This window comes from Phyllobates terribilis, unplaced genomic scaffold, assembly GCF_046119375.1.
Source record: "Phyllobates terribilis strain yellow unplaced genomic scaffold, ASM4611937v1 Scaffold_3__8_contigs__length_932513732, whole genome shotgun sequence".
NCBI lineage: Eukaryota > Metazoa > Chordata > Amphibia > Anura > Dendrobatidae > Phyllobates > Phyllobates terribilis.
This window is the reverse complement of record NW_027362763.1, coordinates 345,075,212-345,097,634: the sequence shown is the minus strand read 5'-3', so window position 1 is coordinate 345,097,634 and position 22,423 is coordinate 345,075,212. Positions and strand designations below refer to the sequence as shown.

Here is a 22,423-nt window from a genome sequence, read left to right as displayed (position 1 = left end):
CAGATGGTGGTCTCTATCATCATCATGGCCTCACATCGGCACTATGAACTCTCCTGAAGAAGAAGACAGGGCCCACTGGAGGAGTCTCCGGTTTTCTGGTGGGTCCGTCCATCCCTGCCGGGAAGCAGCCCTGGCTAAGAAAAGTGTGGGGGAAGGTTCCCGGACACTCTATGGCTGCTTTTTTAATGTGGATCGGGCGTGGTTATGCATGTTTCTCAAACCGCATTGCAGATCAGGCCATTGTCCAACTCTGTAGTCATGAAATTAAATGCGCAAAGAAAGATGTTTGTGTGTCAAAGCACCACCGACAAGTGCGAGTTAATGTTGGACAGGCTGCCATTGCTTCTGCAACAAGCTGCATTAGAGGACTTCCTGGGAGAAATGACACCCAGAGTAGATACGGTTTCCCTCTATGCCAGTCCTTTCTCCGAGCTAAATACGACTCTCAGTAAAAAAAAGCTGTGGACTGGCTCCGTATCGTCCCTGGCCACATTCACCTGTCCATGTGTTTGTGGTTAGGCGGTCCTTCCCAGTAAGTGTGGAGGGCACGGGTAATGTTGTGGTACCCGTGCTTGTGGAAGGCATAGACGATACCGGGAAAAATAGTGGCGGCTGGGGACCGAGTATGGATATCCGGTCGCCGCCGCCATAAGATTGTGGACAGCTTCCGCCTCCACGAGCCTAAAAGGCCACATTTCAATTGCAAGCAGCTGTCAAAAATTTGGCAGTATAGTATTGCAGCCTGTGAGTGGGTGGGTGGCTGGCTGCATACTTGCACTTGCATTCCAAGGAATGGGGTAGGGACAACTGAGCGCTGCACTGGGACAAGGACGTGGACGGTGATTGTTGCAAGTCTGCTATGACAGGTGTATGGCGGGAGGCATCTTCGCATGCGCCAAGGATTACTTATGGGCACACTTTTAGGCAGTGACCTGGGAGTCAGAAATGCTTCCAGAGGTCTTCCCCATGCTGTTCCCATGTCTTTTCAGCACTGTATTCATGTGTCTGATGATATCTCACACACCACATGGCCAGATGAGGTTGTAAAATGTAAAAATGACATTTACCATTGAATGCATTTGTCTTTGTTGAAAGCAATGCAAAAGTGCAAAAACGCATCAAAAATGCTACATGTGAACATAGCTCAATGTGTGGAGGAGTATTTTTGGTTTTGGTTATTTATTTTGCCTTATATACAAGTCATTACACTGGAAAGGATGTTCCTTAACATATTTCTCAGGAAAATCCATTTTGGTTTCGTTTGTTTTTGTATGTTTTATTGTGAGTCCGTAAAAGTGGCGTAATACTCTGACAACGTTGTTGACAGCAGTGACCTGGGAGTCAGAAATGCTTCCAGGTGTCTTCCCCACGCTGTTCCCATGTAATTTGTGCACTGTTCCCATCGATTTGGGCAATTTTTAGGCCCTCTGCAGACTGCCGGGGGGAGTCGCCTGAAAAATACTCGCGTTTCCCATAGACTTACATTGGGCTCATTGCTCAGGTCGAGCATCTGAGTATTCCAATTTGCTCGACCCGAGCAACGAGTACCTGAGCATTTTAGTGCTCGCTCATCACTAGTGGTCACTAATCTGCCCAAGGGCGTGGGATGTGAGTATATAGGAAGGAGAAGAAGTCCTGCTTTGACCAATGGGGAAAGCATAGTTTAATATGGTATATCAATGGTCCTTGCATTGTTTAAAGAAGCACAGGGGCTCATCTGTAAAGTGTGGCTGTGCCTGGTCCTGTAGATAACCTCACTCATGTGAGGGAGACTGAACATTAATGAAAAAATTATTGATTAATCTTGAATAGTACTGAAGTACCGGTAGTTATACTGGACGTAAAACAAGACTGAAGTAAAAGTTAGTGATGAGCTAAAAATAATGTATTCCCTTACCTGTGTATTGCTTATTACAAGTACAGGTGTAACTTCCTATTGTGTTATTGCAGGTTGCATAAGGTGAGCAAGTATGGCCGGTCTCACATTCATCAATATCCTCACAGTGGGTCCCATTACCTGATCAATGTAAAATATTTCACAGTTATCTCAGGCATTTTCCAACAAGGTACATATCACATGGATGTCTGAAGAGTCATTGAAAAATCAGAATATGGAAATATTTCCCCATCATGCGATCAAATAAAATGAATCAATGCATTCTATTAGAGGTTGTCGGTTTGGTGGATGACAAAAAACATTTACAGAAAGTCTAAGGCCTCTTGTAGTTAATGGGAATCTGTCAGTAGGTATTTGCTATGTAATCTGAAGAAAACATGCTGTAGGGGATAAGACACATATTTCAGCAATGCCTCTGTTATCAAGCTTAGTGCTATTGTTTATTTGCAATGTTTGTTTTAGTACCAGGTGCTTATCATTGATGGGACACAGCAGTGTGTGTCTGTTAGTGCAACACGCCCCTTCTGTGATAGGCAGCTCACTGTCTATAGACATTATGTACAGAGCCTGGTTGGGGACGGGGGCAGCTTTCTCAGGTCTACTGCATTACCAAATATAAAAACTCTGATTGTGCCAGAATGGCTTCACCCAGTAAACTAAGTGATACATCGTTGGATTCGGGTTCTCTTTGCCTACATAATGCTGCTCTCAGTTGGGGTAGCAAAAACATGCCGACAGATTCCCTTTTAATATACAGCCATCATAGGTCTTCATATTCCTTCACTTTCATGATAAAAATGTTTCTTCCTATAGGACACCAACAGCAGACAATCAAGGCATCTACAGCAGACAGGGATGATGGCGCTCGTTGCACAGTTTTCTACTGTGTTCATGAGCTACAAAAAAAATGTCAGATCGATTGAAACTTTAATGGTTCTCATAAACTTAGCACTCCTTGCAACATGGCCAGGAGCCATGCAATAAACATTCAGCTGTATCACACATTGCTGCGGAACCGCTAGAATATTTTGAGATGGGTGATGGCTTGTTGAAATACATTACATTAAAGCCAAGTCCACCTCTCCGTGACGACAGCCTTAGGTCGCATTGCAGAACAGTGGTAAATTACTGTAATAACATGTATGGTGTGCTGTTCGGTTCTCGGCCTTGGAGCAAAAAATGCTACATCAAAATAGTCATAGATATATGAACGTATAATCTCTCTATATAATGTACTATTATCTGACTTGTAAATATATGTATCCTATGATAGTATTGGTACATTTATCCTAGTGCCCTCCTCCTTGGCATGTTTTACCCTTCATTATTCTCTATTATTGGCCATTCAGGTCTTCAGCCTGTTACTGATCTATTAATAATATTCTTCCTTACATGAGGACAATTCTTACAGTACAGATCTCTGGTCTGATCAGTGTAGTGTTAGTAATAAGTTCTGTTATGTAGAGGAACTTGTTCAAGATTGTGATATTCTCAGAAATAACTGTAAACTCGCTATCAGACTACATATTTACAGTATATATACATATACACACACACAATCTACTCTATGATTCTCTGTGGTTCTCACACTGAAATTCACAATTACATGGTATTTCCACTGAAGTAATTTCCTATTGTCTTAGTGCATGTTGCATCAGTGCTCAGCCGGCTGACAGTCAGTGCCGGAGCATGGTTACAGCCGCCGCTCACTATGTACTGAGCGGTGACTGAAGCCATGCCGGCCTCACCTCTGTGACTGAAAACCCAGAGCTGCAGGGAGGAATAAAGTTAATTTCCTCCCAGTAGCTGGGTTTCAATGTGGTGGCTGCACATCGTCATAACACTATGAATGTGCAGTTTAACCCCATATCTGCAGGTTAATAGTGTTTTTTCACATGACAGGTTCCCTTTATGGTTGACTGATTCCTTAAAGTAGATACATAATATAAATATGTTTAGGTCTATTACCGTAAAGAAAGTTCTGAGATATAACCAAATATACATGCACACAAAGCATTTCTAGAGTTGTCCAAGTTAAGTAAAAAGCTGCCCACAGGCAGCAATTCTGCCAAAATAATATGAAAATAGCATGTTCATAGCAAAAGAGGGCTTGAACTATAGTGCCACCTATTGGGGTAGCAATCTTTAAAGTCAATACTGACCCTTTAATGAGCCTTTCCACATGATTTAGGATGGAAATTCACCTTGCAAATAGGTGATTCACAGTTTCTGATTTGGCCTGTTATCCTAAGCCATGTAGCAAGTCATGTTAAAGGTCAACATTAACTTTTAGGATTGCTGCCCCCAATAGGTGGCACTGAAGTTCAAAACCTCTTCCTCACTTAACCCTAGAACGCATGACCATAAAAATCTACACTTTCACATACCTGGGGCCTTTTAGGCCCATGTGCAAATAATAAATAAATGACCAACTGGAAATGACAAACAACTATATACCTGAGGAATACCTAGAGTTTCAAAATTCTAACTAAAGAAATTTTGCAGAAAATAGAAAACAATTAACAGGGCAGGCCTGCGAGGCCCCAGGTATGCGTTCTAGGGTTAAGAGGATTTTTTTCATACTTAAAGGGGTATTCCCATCAGGTGGCAATAGAGCTCCTATCCTCTTCCTGTCTGAATAGGCTATTTGCATATTGAAATTTAAACAGGCATTGCATGGCTTATAAGTCTCCATACACCCACACACTTAAATGTAATTTTATTGGAATTTTATATAATATACCAACACAAAGTAGCAAGTATTTGTGAAGTGTAAAGGAAATAGAACATGGTTTTCTAATTATTTTAAAAATATAAATGTGAAAATTGTGGCATGCTTTTTTATTCTTTTATTCAGCCACCTGTAGTCTGATACCCCTAAATAAAATCCAGAGTGACCAACTGCTTTCAGGAATCACATATTTAGTAAATAGATTCCACTTGTGTGTAACTTATTATCAGTATAACTACAGCTGTTCTGTGAAAGCCTCAGAGGTTTGTTTGAGGACATTAGGGATGAAACAGCATCATAAAAACCAAGAAACATGCTAGACAGGTCAGGGATAAAGCTATGGAGAAGAATAAAGCAGGGTTAGGTTATAAAAAAGAAGCTCTAATTCTGAACATCTCACAGAGCAGTGTTCAATCCATCATCTAAAAATGGAAGTGTGGCACAACTGCAAACCTAAAAAGACATGGCCGTCCACCTAAGCTGACATTCCAAGCAAGTAATGCACTAATAAGAGAAACAACCAAGAGGCCTTTGGTCACTCTAAAGGAGCTTCAGATATCCACAGTTCCAGTGGGAGAAACTGTCTACAGGACAACTATTAGTTGTATGCGCTACAAATCTGGCTTTTATGGAAGAGTGGAAAAAGAAAGACATTTTTGAAAGCAAAACATAAGAAGTTCCTTTTGCAGTCTGCAATAGCCATGTAGGTGACACAGCTAGCATGTGGAAGAAAGTTCACATCACTCAGAAAACACCATTTCCACTGTCAAACATGATGGTGGCAGCATCATGCTGTGGGGATGCTTTTCTACAGCAGGGAGAGGGAAGCTAGCTAGAGTTGATGGGAACATGTATGAAGCTAAATGCAGGGAAATCCTTAAGGAAACCTATTTGAGGTTGGAATCACAATTTTGAGATTGATATTTTTAAAATATTTAGAAAGCCATGTATCATTTCCTTTACACTTCACAAATGATTGCTACTTTGTGTGGGTTTATCACATAAAATCCAAATAAAAAACATTTACATTTGTGGGAATAACATGAAAAAATATGGAAAGTTTAAAGGGTTTGAATATTTCTACAAGGCACTGTATATACTATCTATGCTGTATTTATATACAGTATATATATGTATATCTATCTATCTATCTATCTATCTATATATAGACACACATACAGTCATGGCCGAAAGTGGTGGCACCGTTGAAATTGTTCCAGAAAATTAAGTATTTCTCCCAGAAAATTATTGCAATTACGTATGTTTTGTTAAACTCATGTTTATTTCCTTTGTGTGTATTGGAACAGCACAAAAAAACATATAAAGAAACGCAAATTGGACTTAATTTCACACAGAAAAACAAAAATGGGCAGGACAAAATTGTTGACACCTTTCCAACATTGTGAGTAAACAACTTTGTTTCAAGCATGTGATGCTCAATCAAACTCACCTGTAGCAAGTAACAGGTGTGGGAAATATAAAAATCACACCTGAAACCAGATAAAAAGGGGAGTTGGATCAATGTTTGCATTGTGTGTCTGTGTGTGCCACACTAAGCATGGAGAACAGGAAAAGGAGAAGAGAACTGTCTGAGGACTTAAGAACCAAAATTAGTGAAAAATATCAACAATCTCAAGGTTACAAGCCTATCTCCAGAGATCTTGATGTTCCTTTGTCCACGACGTGCAAAATAATCACAACGTTTACAACCTATGGCACTCTAGCTAATCTATCTGGACGTGGACGGCAGAGAAAAATTTATGAAACATTACCATGCAGGATAGTCTGAATGGTGGATAAGCAGCCTCAATCAAGTTTCAAAAAAAGCCAAGCTCAGGGTGCATCAGTGTCAGTGTGAACTATCCATCGATATTTGAATGAAATGATATGCAGTAGCAGGAGCCTAAGGAGGACTCCACTACTGAAACAGAGACATATAAAAGCTAGACTGAAGTTTGTCAAAATGTACGTGAGTAAGCCAAAATCCTTCTGGGAAAGTGTCTTGTGGACAGCTGAGACCACAATAGAGCTTTTTGGTAAAGTATATCATTCTACTGATTACTGAAAACAGAATGATGCCTACAAAGAAAAGAACACAGTACCTACAGTCAAATATGGTGGAGGTTCAAAAATGTTTTGGGGTTGTTTTGTTGCCTCTGGCACCGGATACTTTGTGTGCAAGGCATCATGAAATCTGAAGATTACCAAAACATTTTGGGTCACAATGTGGTGCCCAGTGTCAGAAAGCTGGGCTTGTGGCTTAGGTTAAGGGTCTTCCAGCAGGACAATGACCCCAAAAATACTTCAAGAAGCACCCAGAAATGGATGGTAACAAAGCACTGGAGAGTTCTGAAGTGTCCAGCAATGAGTCCGCATTTAAATCCCATTGAACATGTGTAGAGAGATCTTAAAATTGCTGTTGAGAGAAGGCACCCTTCAAATATGAAAGACCTGGAGCAGTTTTCAAAAGAAGAGTGGTCCATAATTCTAGTTGAGAGGTGTAAGTAGCTTGATGGTTATAGGAAGCGATTAATTACAGTTATTTATTCCAAATGGTGTGGAACCAAATATTAAGTTGAGGGTGCCAACAATTTTGTCCTGCCCATTTTTGGGGTTTTGTGTGAAATTATTTCCAATTTGCCCTTTTTTCTTATTTTTTTGTGTTGTTCCAACACACACAAAGGAAATAAACGTATATAACAAACCATGTGTAATTGCAATCATTTTCTGTGAGAAATACTTCATTTTCTGGAACAATTTCAAGGGTGCCACTACCTTCGGCCATGACTGTATATACTCTACCCCAGCACTGCATACCCAATGTTCCCTGCCTGATGGTTTATTGTTTTTGATGGCTTCATACATCACAGCCAGTACACTCCCTTTGACCACTGCCGCCAATCACTGGCTCCAGCTAAATATGGCCCAATACTGCTGAGGCCATTCATTGTAGATGTAAAGTCCTTGGTTCTCATAGATTTACTTTGAGAAGTGACCTCCGGCTCACACAGCAACCACATGAGAGATATGGCAGGTGACAAACTGCAGAAGATGACCAGAGCGGTGCCGATATCAGAAGCAGACATCAACTGTCCCCCATTCTTTCATACATGGGAGTGATTAGGGATCTCTGCCTTTGCTTGTGAGGGATTGATTATGTCTATATAGTATCTTCATTATGATAAACACCTCTGGTTTTACTATTTTGCCAAAATATTATTGCATTATGTTTATGAATGGTTTTCACATGTCGTATTGTAATTGATTACGGCTATACATGCCCGAGTTTTAGCCATAGCTATATATTAGATTGTTAAAAACATATTAATGTTCAATATTTGCATATAAGGGATCTATGTTGTATCTATCTTTTTATCTGTTTATCTTATTGTATACCTTGGCTACTTATCCAGGTTCCGTTATTGATTGTTATTCTATGGAATTTGTATTGGCACTTTACCTCCATTCTACTCGGTCATTCCCTATATGTATTTTTTTTTGCTTAATTCATTTAGGTATATATATGCTGACATTATGGTTATTAGATGGCACCATTTCTTCCTCTATTGGTTTTTGGGACTTCATGAGCGTGGGGTGGGCGGTACGCAAGTCCCCGGTGCCTGCTGCCATGTTCTCGCTGGCCGTATCTATATGTGGTCGGTGACGCGCGGTCACATGATCCCCATGTGACCGCGGCGTCACGGGCCACATGACGCGGTTGCCGTGGATGCGGCGGTGGGGCGTTGACGGACATGTGCCCTTCCCGTGCTCATTGATTCATTTTCTATTGGCCGATGGGGCTTTTTAAACCCTTCCCACCTTCTTGTACAGCCGTGCCGAAATGCGCGTCGGGGAGAGCATGAGTGAGAAGCCTATCTCTGGCCACTGTGGCTGAAGGTATATTGCTAAGATATAAGATTTACTATATGAACTGCCTCTCAGAACCCGCTCCATCTTGAGTGAGTGTCCCGTTATAGAGTTGAGGTGTCATGTCATTACCTATCTGCTGCTTTGAGCACATGCTCCCACGTTAGATTTTACACTGGGCAGTAGTTTCTAATTAACAATGCCTCACTACTCCTATTTTTAATACATTTAGATTTGGCAGGGCATCCCTTTCAAATTGACAAATGGGCATTGCGCCTCATTTTTGTGCTCCTCCATTGTTTTATCATTGTGGTTATCTAGGTTTGTGATTCTCATTTACTATCTATTTACCAATAAAAAATATTTTTGCATGACTTTTCGAAGTTTTTTTCTTCTCTTTGTTTTTTATCAACTGGTAAGTGTATTACTAGGTTCAGGGAACTTACAGTAGTGATACCGGTGGTGAAATAAAAAAAATGCTGTATTGGTGCTTTAACTTGGATAAACCCTATAATGCTTCACATCCATTACTTTCCCATACTGCTGATATATTGTACTTACCTGTGTATCCAGGATTACATGTACAGATATAACTTCCCACTGTGTTACTACAGATGGCATCAGTTGAGCAGTTGTTCTTTCCTCCACATTCATCAATATCAGCACAATATGACCCATTACCTAATTACAATACAGAAATGATGACTTAATGTTGAAGCCTTTAATTAAGAACTCATCCATATTGATTAAGATTTATTGAAATAAATGGATTATTATTATTATTATTATTTATTATTATAGCGCCATTTATTCCATGGCGCTTTACATGTGATAGGGATATACATAACAAAAGCATTTACATAATCTTAACAAAACGAGTCAGCGACTGGTACAGGAGGAGCGAGGACCGTGCCCGCGAGGGCTCACATTCTAGAAGGGATGGGTGAGGATACATTAGGTGAGGGTAGAGCTGGTCGTGCAGCGGTGGTTACTGCAGGTTGTAGGCTTGTCGGAAGAGGTGGGCCTTCAGGTTTCTTTTGAAGGTTTCCACGGTCGGCGAGAGTCTGATGTGTTGGGGTAGAGAGTTCCAGAGTAGGGGGGATGCACGGGAGAAATCATGTATACGATTGTGGGAGGAGGAGATAAGAGGGGAGTAGAGAAGGAGATCTTGTGAGGATCGGAGGTTGCGTGCAGGTAGGTAACGGGAGACTAGGTCACAGATGTATGGGGGAGACAGGTTGTGGATGGCATTGTATGCCATGGTTAGAGTTTTGAACTGAATTCTCTGGGCAATGGGAAGCCAGTGAAGAGATTGACAAAGAGGAGAGGCCGGGGAATAGCGGGGGGACAGGTGGATTAGTCGAGCAGCAGAGTTTAGGATAGATTGGAGGGGTGCAAGAGTGTTGGAAGGGAGGCCACGGAGCAGGAGGTTGCAGTAGTCGAGGCGGGATATGATGAGGGCATGCACTAGTGTTTTTGCATTGTCTTTGCTGAGGAATGCTCGGATCCGGGAGATGTTTTTGAGTTGGAGTCGGCAGGAAGTGGAAAGGGCTTGGATATGTGGCTTGAAGGAGAGATCAGAGTCCAGGGTTACTCCAAGGCAGCGAGCTTGTGGGACTGGGGAGAGTGAACAGCCATTGACGTTGATGGCTAGGTCAGATGGGGGATGTGAATGAGAGGGTGGAAAGATGATGAACTCTGTTGAGTTTTAGAAATCTGTCAGAGAAGAAGGATGAGATGGCGGACAGACATTGTGGGATTTTGGTTAGTAGGGAGGAGATATCGGGTCCAGAGAGGTAGATCTGTGTGTCGTCAGCATAGAGGTGATACTGAAAACCGTGAGACTCTATGAGCTGTCCCTGGCCAAAGGTGTAGATGGAGAAGAGCAGAGGTCCTAGAACTGAACCTTGGGGGACACCGACAGATAGGGGGCAAGATGAGGAGGTGGTGCGTGAGTGGGAGACGCTAAATGTCCTGTCTGTTAAGTATGAGGAGATCCAAGATAGAGCCAAGTCCGTGATGCCAAGAGATGAGAGAATCTGGAGTAAGAGGGAATGGTCCACTGTGTCAAAGGCAGATGACAGGTCCAGAAGGAGGAGGATGGAGTAGTGTCGCTTGGATTTGGCATTTAGTAGGTCGTTGGTGACTTTGGTCAGGGCAGTTTCAGTCGAGTGATGCGGTCGGAAGCCAGATTGCAGGCGGTCGAAGAGGGAGCAGGAGGAGAGGTGGGAGGACAGTTCAAGGTGGATATGTTGTTCTAGTAGTTTTGAGGCAAAGGGGAGGAGTGATATGGGGCGGTAGCTAGTCAGAGAGGAAGGGTCAAGGGAGGGCTTTTTGAGGATAGGTGTGATTGCGGCATGTTTGAAACATGAGGGGAAGACACCAGTTGTTAGTGACAGATTGAAGAGGTGGGTTAGGGTTGGGATGAAGACTGTGGTAAGGTTAGTGATGAGGTGGGATGAGATTGGGTCAAGTTCACAGGTGGTGAGGTGTGATTTGGAGAGTAAAGAGGAGACTTGACTTTCTGTAATGGTGGAGAAGTGGGGTTTGGAGGAGGAGCGTTGAGTAGATATGAGGAGGGGTTGTGTGGACTTTAGGCAAAAGTTTTGTCTGATGGTGTCAATCTTCTGTTTGAAGAATGAGGCAAAGTCGTCGGCTGAGATGAGAGAAGAGGGAGGAGGTGCTGGGGGACGAAGGAGAGAGTTGAAAGTATTAAATAGCTGTTTAGGGTTGTGAGATAGGGAGGATATGAGAGATGAGAAGTAGGTTTGTTTTGCTGTAGTGAGTGCGGACTTGAAATTAGTGAGGGATTGCTTGAATGCGATGAAGTGCTCGATGGAGTGAGACCTTTTCCATCTCCGCTCCGCAACCCTGGAGGCCCGGCGCAGTTCTTTAGTAAGTTTAGTGTGCCAGGGTTGCCTGTTGAATGTGCGAGATGTGGTGTGTGTGAGAGGGGCGATCAAGTCTAGAGCTGCAGCTATTGTGGTGTTATATGAAGCAGCAGCAACGTCTGCATCGTGTAAGGAATTTAGGTCTGTAAGAGGGAGGAGGGATTCAGAGAGTGAGTGTAGGTCAAGGTGTTTGAGATTTCTGCGAGGGTCTGTAAGTTTGTGGAGTGGGGATTGTGCGCCTGGAGAGGAGAGGGTAGAGAATGTGAGGAGGTTATGGTCAGAGAGAGGGAGTAGTGAGTTAGAGAGGTTAGATAGGGAACAGAGGCGGGTGAAGATGAGGTCCAGTGTGTGGCCATCTTTGTGGGTGGGTGTGGAAGACCATTGAGTGAGTCCGAAGGAGGAAGTGAGTGGATCATAAAGCATCAATGAATGTATGAATTCAGGATAGACTTCATGTCTTGCCACTCTGCACCTTTTCTATGACACCAGCGGCACCAAGATGTCGAAACCCCACAAACATTCAGCAGGAGAGTGGAGAGAAAACAGCCACCTGTAGAGTTGCATATTAGAAGTTAAATGGTTTATTTTTGTTTTATTCAGGAGGTACAGTGGTGGCTCCATAAACTTACAAGGGGTACATTAGTGGCTTCATATATATTTAGGAAGCACAGTGGTGTCTTTATATATTGTATATACATATACAATTAGGTCCAGAAATATTTGGACAGTGACAGAATCTTTGCTATTTGGGCTTTGCATGCCACTATTTTGAATTTAAAATTAAACAACTGAGATGCAATTGAAGTGTAGGCTTTCAGGTTTAATCAAAGGGGTTGGACAAAAATATCCCATGAAATGTTTAAGAATTTGCAACTATTTTTCTACAAAGCCTCCTAATTTCAGGGGATAAAAAGTAATTGGACAAATTAACTTCATCATAAATAAAATGTTAATTTTTAATACTTTGTAGAGAATCCTCTTCAGGGAATAACTGCCTGAGATCTGTTGATTCACTTGGCCATTGCAGAATGTTCCAGAATTATAAGAGAAAATATAGCTACATTCTGAAATGCTAAGAATAATAAATTTAGAAAATCAGAACTGAATTACTACCATAGAAAATAGGTAAACGCTACATTATGTACTTATGGAATATTGGAAAAAATGGGACTACAATATTACTCTAGAAAAATTACAGTAAAAAGAAGCTACTTAGTGCATAAATTGGCCAATATATGTTAGCCCAATAGCCTTCGACAAGGCGTACCTTATTGTTGGGTCCCTGAATCTGATAATACACCTCTCCTGGGCTAAAAAGCCTACAATTTATATGAGTTTGCTACAAAGAGAAAAACTGACTAGTTTGGATGTGCTGGTCAGTTTTTCTGTTTGTAACAAATTCCTATGACATGTGCACTCCTACTCCCATCAGCCTAAGGTGGCTTTAATTAGCTGGTTCCTTCCTGCCCTATAAATGGTAGGCTTTTTAGCCCAGCAGAGGTGTCTTCTCAGGTTCAGGGAGTTCATGTGAGTCATTTGCATTTGTAAGTTGTTACCCTGAACCCACAACATGCAGTCAAAAGAGCTCTCAATGGAAGTGAAACAGACCAACATGAGACTGTGAGACTGAAAAAAAGGAGGACTCCATCAGAGAGCAGAAATGTTAAGAGTGGCAAAATCAACAGTTTGATACATTCTACATAAAAAAACACCCTGGTGAGCTTGGGAACTCAAAAAGGCCTGAATGCCCAGGAAGACAACAGTGGTGGATGATCGCAGAATCCTTTCCATGGTGAAGAAAAACCCCTTCACAACATCCACGCAAGTGAAGAACATCCTCCAGGAATTAAGGCTTTCAATATATAAGGCTATGGTATCTCTGAAAAGACATCTTGTCCCGCAAAAAACAAGCTGCGATACAGCTCCATTAGCAGAAAAACAAAAAAGTTATACCTCTTAGAATAAAGCAAAGCAAAAATAACTATTTTTTTCTATTAAATAGTTTTTATTGTGTAAAAGCGCCAAAACATAAAAAAACTATATAAATGTAGTATCACTATAATCGTACTGACCCAAAGAATAAATCTCCCTTATCAATTTTACCACAAGCGGAACAGCATAAAAAAAATCCTTCATGAATGGCTGTTTATTGTTCATTCTGCCTCCCAAAAATCGAAATAGAAAGTGATCAAAAAATGTCATGCGCCAGAGAATGGTACCAATAAAAACATCACCTGGTCCAGCAAAAAAACAAGCCCTTACATGACTGTCAGCCGAAATATGAAAAAATGTTAACTCTCAAAATATGGTGATGCAAAAACTAGTTTTTGAAATAAAAAGCGTCTTTTAGTGTGTGACAGCAGGCAAGCATAAAATCCAATATAAATGTAGTATTGCTGGAATTGCACTGACTCGAAGAATAAATTTGTCTAATCACTTATACTGCATGAAGAAAGGCATAAAAAAATAAAAAAAACAATTCTTAACCTGCTGTTGCTTTGTTCATTCTGCCTCCCAAAGATTGCAGTAAGAAATGGTGCACATTTATCTTGTGCTCTACGCTGGGCGCTTACACGCTATGTAAATCTCTGAAATACCTGATTCAGATGAAACCCACGGTGGAAGATTCCCTATAATGAGGCAGATGGAGGCACTATGGACGTCGTCTGGCCTATGATCTGGCAGTGCTGTCTTTTTAGGAGTGCATAAAAGTGCCGTCGGCCACAGTTTTGTGTACTTCTAAAAAGGACACCGCTTAGCAGAGGCCAGACGGAGTCCAGAGTAACTATGTTGCCTCATTATAGTGAATGGATCCCTCGGGGGTTTCATCTGAATCACGTCACTCTGAGATTTAGATGGAAACCCTGATATACAGTACAGACCAAAAGTTTGGACACACCTTCTCATTTAAAGATTTTTCTGTATTTTCATGACTTTGAAAATTGTACATTCACACTGGAGGCATTAAAACTATGAATTAACACATGTAGAATTATATACTTAACAAAAAAGTGTGAAACAACTGAAAATATGTCTTATATTCTAGGTTCTTCAAAGTAACCACCTTTTGCTTTGATGACTACTTTGCACATTCTTGGCATTCTCTTGATGAGCTTCAAGAAGTAGTCACCGGAAATAGTCTTCCAACAATCTTGAAGGAGTTTTCAGAGATGCTTAGCACTTGTTGGCCCTTTAGCCTTCACTCTGCGGTCCAGCTCACCCCAAACCATCTCGATCGGGTTCAGGTTTGGTGACTGTGGAGGCCAGATCATCTGGCGTAGCATCCCATCACTCTCCCTCTTGGTCAAATAGCCCTTACACAGCCAGGAGGTGTGTTTGGGGTCATTGTCCTGTTGAAAAATAAATGATGGTCCAACTAAACGCAAACCGGATGGAAGAGCATGCCGCTGCAACACGCTGTGGTCGCCATGCTGGTTCAGTATGCCTTCAATTTTGAATAAATCCCCAACAGTGTCACCAGCAAAGCACCCCCACACCATCACACCTCCTCCTCCATGCTTCACAGTGGGAATCAGGCATGTAGAGTCCATCCATTCACCTTTTCTCTTTCGCATAAAGACACGGTGGTTGGAACCAAAGATCTCAAATTTTGACTCATCAGTCCAAAGCACAGATTTCCACTGGTCTAATGTCCATTCCTTGTGATCTTTAGCCCAAACAAGTCTCTTCTGCTTGTTCCCTTTTGTTAGCAGTGGTTTCCTAGCAGCTATTTTACCATGAAGGCCTGCTGCACAAAGTCTCCTCTTAAAAGTTGTTGTAGAGATGTGTCTGCTGCTAGAACTCTGTGTGGCATTGACCTGGTCTCTAATCTGAGCTGCTGTTAACCTGCGATTTCTGAGGCTGGTGACTCGGATAAACTTATCCTCAGAAGCAGACGTGACTTTTGGTCTTCCTTTCCTGGAGCGGTCCTCATGTTAGCCAGTTTCTTTGTAGAGCTTGATGGTTTTTGCAACTGCACTTGGGGACACTTTCAAAGTTTGTCCAATTTTTCGGTCTGACTGACCTTCATTTCTTAAAGTAATGATGGCCACTCTTTTTCCTTTACTTAGCTGCTTTTTTCTTGCCATAATACAAATTCTAACAGTCTATACAGTACCACTATCAGCTGTGTATCCTCCTGATTACTGCACAACACAACTGATCGTCCCAACCCCATTTATAAGGCAAGAAATCCCACTTATTAAACCTGACAGGGCACACCTGTGAAGTGAAAACCATTTCCGGTGACTACCTCTTGAAGCTCATCAAGAAAATGCCAAGAGTGTGCAAAGCAGTCATCAAAGGAAAAGGTGGCTACTTTGAAGAACCTAGAATCTAAGACATATTTTCAGCTGTTTCACACTTTTTTGTTAAGTATATAATTCCACATGTGTTAATTCATAGTTTTGATGCCTTCAGTGTGAATGTACAATTTTCAAAGTCATGAAAATACAGAAAAATCTTTAAATGAGAAGGTGTGTCCAAACTTTTGGTCTGTACTGTAAGTGCTCAGCATAGAGCACCGGATAAATGTGATCCAAAATGTTATGTAAAATGTTCCTAACAAAAGCTTCAACTCAATACACAAAAAAAGCAAGTCCCCACTAAGGTCTGTCATCTGTCAAAGGAAATATAGGGGCTTCCACGTTATGGGTAACACAAAGGCTCTGAAAAAGTGCTATAGCTCCTCGCCCCCAAAAGAAATTCAGCAAATTCTGCGCTCCCAAATCCAAATGCGCCCTCCCTTCTGAGCACTAGTGTGTGCCTAAACCACAGTTAGCATCCACATGTTTGGTATTTCTGTAGCGATGAGAGCATGCCTAATTCACGGGTGCATGTCTCCAGAAGCATGAGCTGGGCACAACATACTGATCACTACAACGTACTAGTCACTACAGCAGCAGTTTGAAATTTTGGTGGTAAAAATGTAATTTTTTTTTTCTTCATTGCCCAATGATATCAAATTCTTTGACCCACCTGTGGTGTTAATATGATCACTGCACCCCTAGATGAATTCATTGAGAGGTGTAGTTTGTAAAATGGGGTCTCTTATGGGGGTCTGCTGTCCTGGCACCTCAGGGCTCTGCCAATGTGACATGGCACCCTCAAACCAGTACAGCAAAATCTGAACTCCAATATAATGCTTCTTCCTTTCTGAGCTTTGCACTGTGCCACAAAAGTAGTTTTTCACCACATATGGGGCATCTGGGTACACAGGAAAAATTTCACTGCAAATTTTGTAGTCAATTTTCTCTTGCTATCCTTGTGAAAATGAAAAAAATTAGGGCTAAAACAACATTTTTGTGGGAATTTTTTTTTTCATTTTTACAGATCCACGTTATAAAATTCTGTCATGCACCTGTGGGTTCAAGGTGCTCACCACACATCTAAAAAAATTCCTTGAGGGGTCTAGTTTTCAAAATGGGGTCACTTGTGGGGGTTTTCCACTGTTTAGTTACATCAGAGGCTCTCCAAATGCGACATGACACCCACAGACCATTCCATTAAAGTTTGCGTTCCAAAACGTGACTCCTTCCTCCTTGAGCCCTGCCGTGCACCCAAACAATAGTTTTCCCCCATATATGGGGTATCTGTGTGCTCAAGAGAAACTGCACAACAAATTTTGGGGTATATTTTCTCCTGTTACCCTTGTGAAAATAAAAAAAATTGGGGGCTAAAAAACATTTTTGTGGGAAAAATGTGATTTTTTTTATTTTCACAACTCAACGTTATAAACTTCTGTGAAGCACCTGGGGGTTCAAGGTGCTCACCACCCATCTAGATAAGTTCCATAAGGGGTCTAGTTTCCAAAATGATATCAATTGTGGGGGGTTTCCACTGTTTAAGAACATCAGGGGCTCTCTAAACGCAACATGGCGTCCGCTATTTATTGCAGCAAATTTTACAATCAAAAAGTCAAATGGCGCTCCTTCTCTTCCGAGCCCTGCTGTGTGCCCAGTATTTTTTTCCCATATATGGGGTATCTGCATGTTCAGGAGAAACTGAAGTACAAATTTGGGGTCCATTTTTTCCTGTTACCCTTGTGAAAATAAAACAAATTGGGTTTAAATTAAAATTTTTGTGAAAAAAAGTTAAATATTAATTTTTTCCTTCCACATTGCTTCAGTTCCTGTGTAGCACCTGAAGGATTAATATACTTCTTAAATGTGGTTTTGAGCACATTGAGAGGTGCAGTTCTTAGAATGGTGTCACTTTTGGGTATTTTCTGTTATATAGACCTCTCAAAGTCACTTCAAATGTGATGTGGTCCCTAAAAAATGGTTTTGTAAATTTTGTTGGAAAAATGAGATAACGCAGGTCAACTTTTAACCCTTATAACTTCCTAACAAAAAAAAGTTTCAAAAATTGTGTTTTTGTAAAGTAGACATGTGATAAATGTTATTTATTAACTATTGTGTGTGACATAACTCTCTGACTTAAGGACATAAAAATTGAAATTTTGAAAATTGCTAAATTTCTAAAATTTTCATTTTTTTCATAAAAAAAGCAAGTCATATCAAAGAAATGTCACCATTATCATGAAGTGCATTATGTCATTAAAAAAATCTCAGAATGAGTGAGACCTAGAAAAACCTACAATAAGCAAAATGAACATAATCCCTGCTGCAAATAAATAAAAAGCAAGTTCATTTAAATAAAATAGGGTTCTTAGTAACACTGTTTTTGATCTAAAGTAGTATATAAGCTTCACACCATCACAATCAGTGAGACCTGTTGAAGTGTTCCAGAGTTATTACCTCATGAAGTGACAGTGTTCAGAATTGTAAAATTTGTCCTGGTCATGAAGGTAAAAACAGGCTTGGGGGTAAAGGGGTTAAGAGAAAACATTAGGCAGAAATACTCAGTTATTTCATTTTACATCCAAAATAGAGGCACATAGAGCCCAAATCACAAAGAATCCATCACTGTCCAAATAGGTTACTGTCCAAAGACCTAACTGTATATTCAGGGGGTACAGTGATGGGTTCTTTTACATTCAGGGGTCACAGCAGTGGATTCCTATATATATATACAGTACAGACCAAAAGTTTGGACACACCTTCTCATTTAAAGATTTTTCTTTATTTTCATGACTATGAAAATAGCACATTCACACTGAAGGGATCAAAACTATGAATTAACACATGTGGAATTATATACTTAACAAAAAAGTGTGAAACAACCGAAAATATGTCTTATATTCTAGGTTCTTCAAAGTAGCCACCTTTTGCTTTGATGACTGCTTTGCACACTCTTGGCATTCTCTTGATGAGCTTCAAGAGGTAGTCACCGGAAATGGTTTTCACTTCATAGGTGTGCCCTGTCAGGTTTAATAAGTGGGATTTCTCGCCTTATAAATGGGGTTGGGACCATCAGTTGTGTTGTGCAGAAGTCAGGTGGATACACAGCTGATAGTCCTACTGAATAGACTGTTAGAATTTGTATTATGGCAAGAAAAAAGCAGCTAAGTAAAGAAAAATGAGTGGCCATCATTACTTTAAGAAATGAAGGTCAGTCAGTCTGAAAAATTGGGCAAACTTTGAAAGTATCCCCAAGTGCAGTTGCAAAAACCATCAAGCGCTACAAAGAAACTGGCTCACATGAGGACCACCCCAGGAAAGGAAGAACAAGAGTCACCTCTGCTTCTGAGGATAAGTTTATCCGAGTCACCAGCCTCAGAAATCGCAGGTTAACAGCAGCTCAGATTAGAGACCAGGTCAATGCCACACAGAGTTCTAGCAGCAGACACATCTCTTCAACAACTGTTAAGAGGAAACTTTGTGCAGCAGGCCTTCATGGTAAAATAGCTGCTAGGAAACCACTGCTAAGGACAGGTAACAAGCAGAAGAGACTTGTTTGGGCTAAAGAACACAAGGAATGGACATTAGACCTGGCCTCCACAGTCACCAGACCTGAACCCAATCGAGATGGTTTGCGGTGAGCTGGACCGGAGAGTGAAGGCAAAAGGGCCAACAAGTGCTAAGCATCTCTGGGAACTCCTTCAATATTGTTGGAAGACCATTTCGGATGACTACCTCTTGAAGCTCATCAAGAGAATGCCAAGAGTGTGCAAAGCAGTCATCAAAGCAAAAGGTGGCTCCTTTTACTGGGAGTTATATTCTGTTGTTTAAGTGTTCCCTTTATTTTTTTGAGCAGTGTATATACACACATTTAAGAGACAGTGGTGGCTTTATGTTCATTCAGGAGTCATAGTGACTAGTTATATATTCATGGTGGCAGAGTGGTTAAATATGTATAATTAAGGGGTACAGTGAGGGGGGTATTTAGGGTTATATTGTAGAGTATTTTTCAGGAATATGGTGTGTGGATGTACTTTAACCCCTTCACGCCATGGCCATTTTACAGTCTTTCGATTTTTCCTCCCTTTCTTCCATAAGAGCCATAACTTTTTTATTTTCCTGTCATGATAGCCATATGAAAGCTTGTTTTTTGCAGAACTGTTGGAATAATACATATTAATCTGTATGTGTATTGCAACAACTACTGTGCTGTTTCATATGTTGTGCCTATTGTGAGGTTGTTAACAAAGTTTAGTTAAAAAAAAAAAAACTCCCACAGACAGGATGCCCCCTCCTTCTCTTCCTGTGTTGTTGTTTGCAAGAAATCAGGACATTTGAAAACTGACTGCAGAGTCTGGAAAGCTAGAATGAATCAGCTGAAAAAGCAAAGCAGTCATCAAAGGGTTAAAAGTGCTGTATCTGGAGAAAATGATTCTGTGAATACTGAAACTGCATTTACTGTCAGTGCAAATACATCAAAGCATGCATGGTGTATAGACTCTGGAGCAACTAGTCACATGACTAATAACAGAGACTTCTTTTCTAAGCCTAACCAAAGTAAATCAGAGAAAGTGATTATGGCTAATGGTCAGTACATGACTTCAGAAGGCATAGGAGATGGTTATATTGATTGTCAAATCTCACCTACACAAAGCAGGAAGATCCCAGTAAAGGATGTGCTGTATGTGCCTAGTCTTGAAAGTAATCTACTATCTGTGAAGAAACTCACAAAACAAGGAAATGAAGTTACATTTAAGCATGATAGCTGCATCATGTCAAAGGAAGGTCACACACTAGCAGAGGGAAACATCACAGATGAACTTTATCAGCTGAAATGCAAAGAGTGTATGTATACAGCGCAACAAGAAGAGCATAAAAACTGTATTCATGTGTGGCATAGGCGTCTGGCTCACAGAGACCCAGAAGCAATAAGAAAGTTAGTCCAAAAGCAACTAGCTGAGGATATTACAATTGATCTATGTAACCAGACAATGAAGTGTACTAGCTGCATCAAAGGGAAAATGTCTAGGAAAGCTTTTCCTAAGAGAATTAGTACAACAACAGCACAGCCACTAGATTTAATACACACAGATGTCTGTGGTCCAATGAGCACTCTGACTCCAGGGAAGAAGAGATATTTTCTCACATTTATTGATGATCATTCAAGATATACAGTTGTCCACCTGCTTCACAGCAAGAAGGAAGTTCAAGAGAAACTTGAAATATACCTAGCTGAAGTATATAATAAATTTGGAAGAATGCCAAAGATTCTACATGCAGATAATGGGACTGAATATACAAGTAATGAGAGACAGAGCATTTTAAAGAAAAATGGAATCCTATTTCAGACCACTGTACCGTACAACCCAGAGCAAAATGGTGTCGCGGAAAGAAGGAACCGAACACTATGTGAAAGTGGAAGAAGCATGTTATTTGATGCAAATCTGCCCACAGCATATTGGGGTGAAGCAATCATCACAGCTTGCTATCTTCAGAACAGACTACCAGGTAAAGCTACAGAGAAAACTCCATTTGAGCAATGGAATAGCAGAAAGCCAAAACTACATCACATAAGATTATTCGGAAGTAAAGCATTTGTACATGTTCCCAAGGAAAAGCGAACTAAGTGGGAATCTCACGCTAAAGAAGGTATCCTGGTAGGCTACAGCGAAACCCAGAAAGGTTATAGGATTCTACACCCAGACACAAACAAGATCACAATAAGTAGAGATGTAGTGATTGATGAGAACTTTGTATCACCCAAGTTTTGTGACATCACGCCAGTAGTCCAGCTGAAGTCACAATTACAAGACAGCAACAAGGAGGATGTAGAGGTCTGGCTGGATTCTTAAACTAATGAAGGAACAACAGAAAAATCAGGTGAATCTGAAATCAGGAGATCGTCAAGATCAAATAAAGGTATACCAGCTAAACGTCTATCCTACATTGTCAAGACACTACCTGAGTCAGAGCCGCAGTCATGGGATGAAATGCAAGCACTACCTGTCCATGAAAGAACAAAGTGGATCGATGCCGCTAATGAGGAAATCAAATCGCTTCATCAACTTCAAACTTGGAAACTCACCAAGCTACCACAGGGCAAAAAGGCAATCAAGTGCAAGTGGGTCTTCAAAACCAAATATGACTGTGAAGGTAAAGTCCACAGATTCAAAGCAAGGTTGGTCGCAAAAGGATATTCTCAAAAGTATGGCGAAGATTACGATGCTACATTTGCTCCAGTCGCTAAACAGACCACGTTCAGAGCTTTGTTAGCTGTAGCTGCTGTACAAAAGATGTATGTCAGACATTTGGATATAAAAACTGCCTTTTTAAATGGTGACATTGAGGAGGACTTATACATGACTCAACCTGAAGGTTATGTAAAAAGAGGTGAAGAGAATCTTGTTTGCAAACTACAAAAATCTCTCTATGGTCTTAAGCAATCAGCAAGAGCATGGAACACCAAGATGAATAAAGTCTTGTTGGAAGAAGGATTTAAGAGAGGTCAAGCAGATCCGTGCTTATACACAAAATATACAGATGGAAAGTGGATGTATATTCTCTTATATGTGGACGACGTGATTGTTGTTCATCAAGACGACGCAGAAATTGGAAAATTGACTGAAATTCTGAATCAGAGAGAGGAAGATGGAAGTTTTCTTCTAAACCAAAGTGCAAAAATTAATTTGATTCTGAATCAGTTTAAAATGTCAGAGGCCAAAGGTATATCAACTCC

General features: G+C 40.8%; 1 protein-coding gene across 1 annotated transcript in view; it reads right to left on the bottom strand.

The window, feature by feature from the left end:
* LOC141258547 (uncharacterized) overlaps positions 1–22,423 on the bottom strand; it is a 264,087-nt gene that overhangs the window by 105,714 nt on the left and 135,950 nt on the right. Inside the window, exons 42-43 of the mRNA XM_073673525.1 lie at positions 9,057–9,176; positions 1,898–2,017 (exon numbers count right to left, since the gene is read on the bottom strand). Coding sequence (XP_073529626.1) covers positions 1,898–2,017; positions 9,057–9,176 — 240 coding nt within the window. The remainder of the gene's footprint in view (positions 1–1,897; positions 2,018–9,056; positions 9,177–22,423) is intronic.